This window comes from Pterocles gutturalis, unplaced genomic scaffold (genome assembly GCF_000699245.1).
Source record: "Pterocles gutturalis isolate BGI_N339 unplaced genomic scaffold, ASM69924v1 scaffold23592, whole genome shotgun sequence".
NCBI classification, from domain to species: Eukaryota; Metazoa; Chordata; class Aves; order Pterocliformes; family Pteroclidae; genus Pterocles; species Pterocles gutturalis.
The window spans coordinates 3,123-3,502 of NW_010108486.1; the positions used below are offsets into that span (position 1 = coordinate 3,123).

The window sequence follows — 380 nt, forward strand, 5'->3', positions numbered from 1 at the left end:
ACAGGTGACAACCGGCGGCTTTTTTTTGGGGGTGAAAACAGGTGATTTTGGGGGCTGACCCCCCCCAATTGAACCCCCCTCGTGTGTTTTTTTTGATATTTTTTTGGGTTTTGTTTTTTTTTTTTTTTTTCTACTGACGGTCTTCAAACACAACCACGGCGCTTACCAGTTTTTCCGAGAAGCGCTTCAGTAAGTGCAAAAAAAAAAAGCCCCAACCCCCAATGGGCTCGTTTTCCCCCCGTTTTCCACCCCGGGGGGGGTCGGGGAGTCCGTCCGTCCGTCTGTAACACGTTGTTCGCACGACTGTCGTTGCAGTGCGCTGGCAACGTGCCGGGGCCGCGCGCCGGGGGCAGGGGCAGCCGAGAGAGGTGGGTGCTCGG

General features: G+C 55.3%; 1 protein-coding gene across 1 annotated transcript in view; it reads left to right on the plus strand.

The window, feature by feature from the left end:
- Window positions 1-193, plus strand: part of NAA40 (N(alpha)-acetyltransferase 40, NatD catalytic subunit) — a gene marked incomplete at its 5' end in the record, with an annotated part of 2,433 nt that extends 2,240 nt beyond the window's left edge. Inside the window, one exon of the mRNA XM_010072663.1 lies at window positions 130-193. Coding sequence (XP_010070965.1) covers window positions 130-193 — 64 coding nt within the window. The remainder of the gene's footprint in view (window positions 1-129) is intronic.
- Between the last annotated feature and the right edge of the window lie 187 nt (window positions 194-380).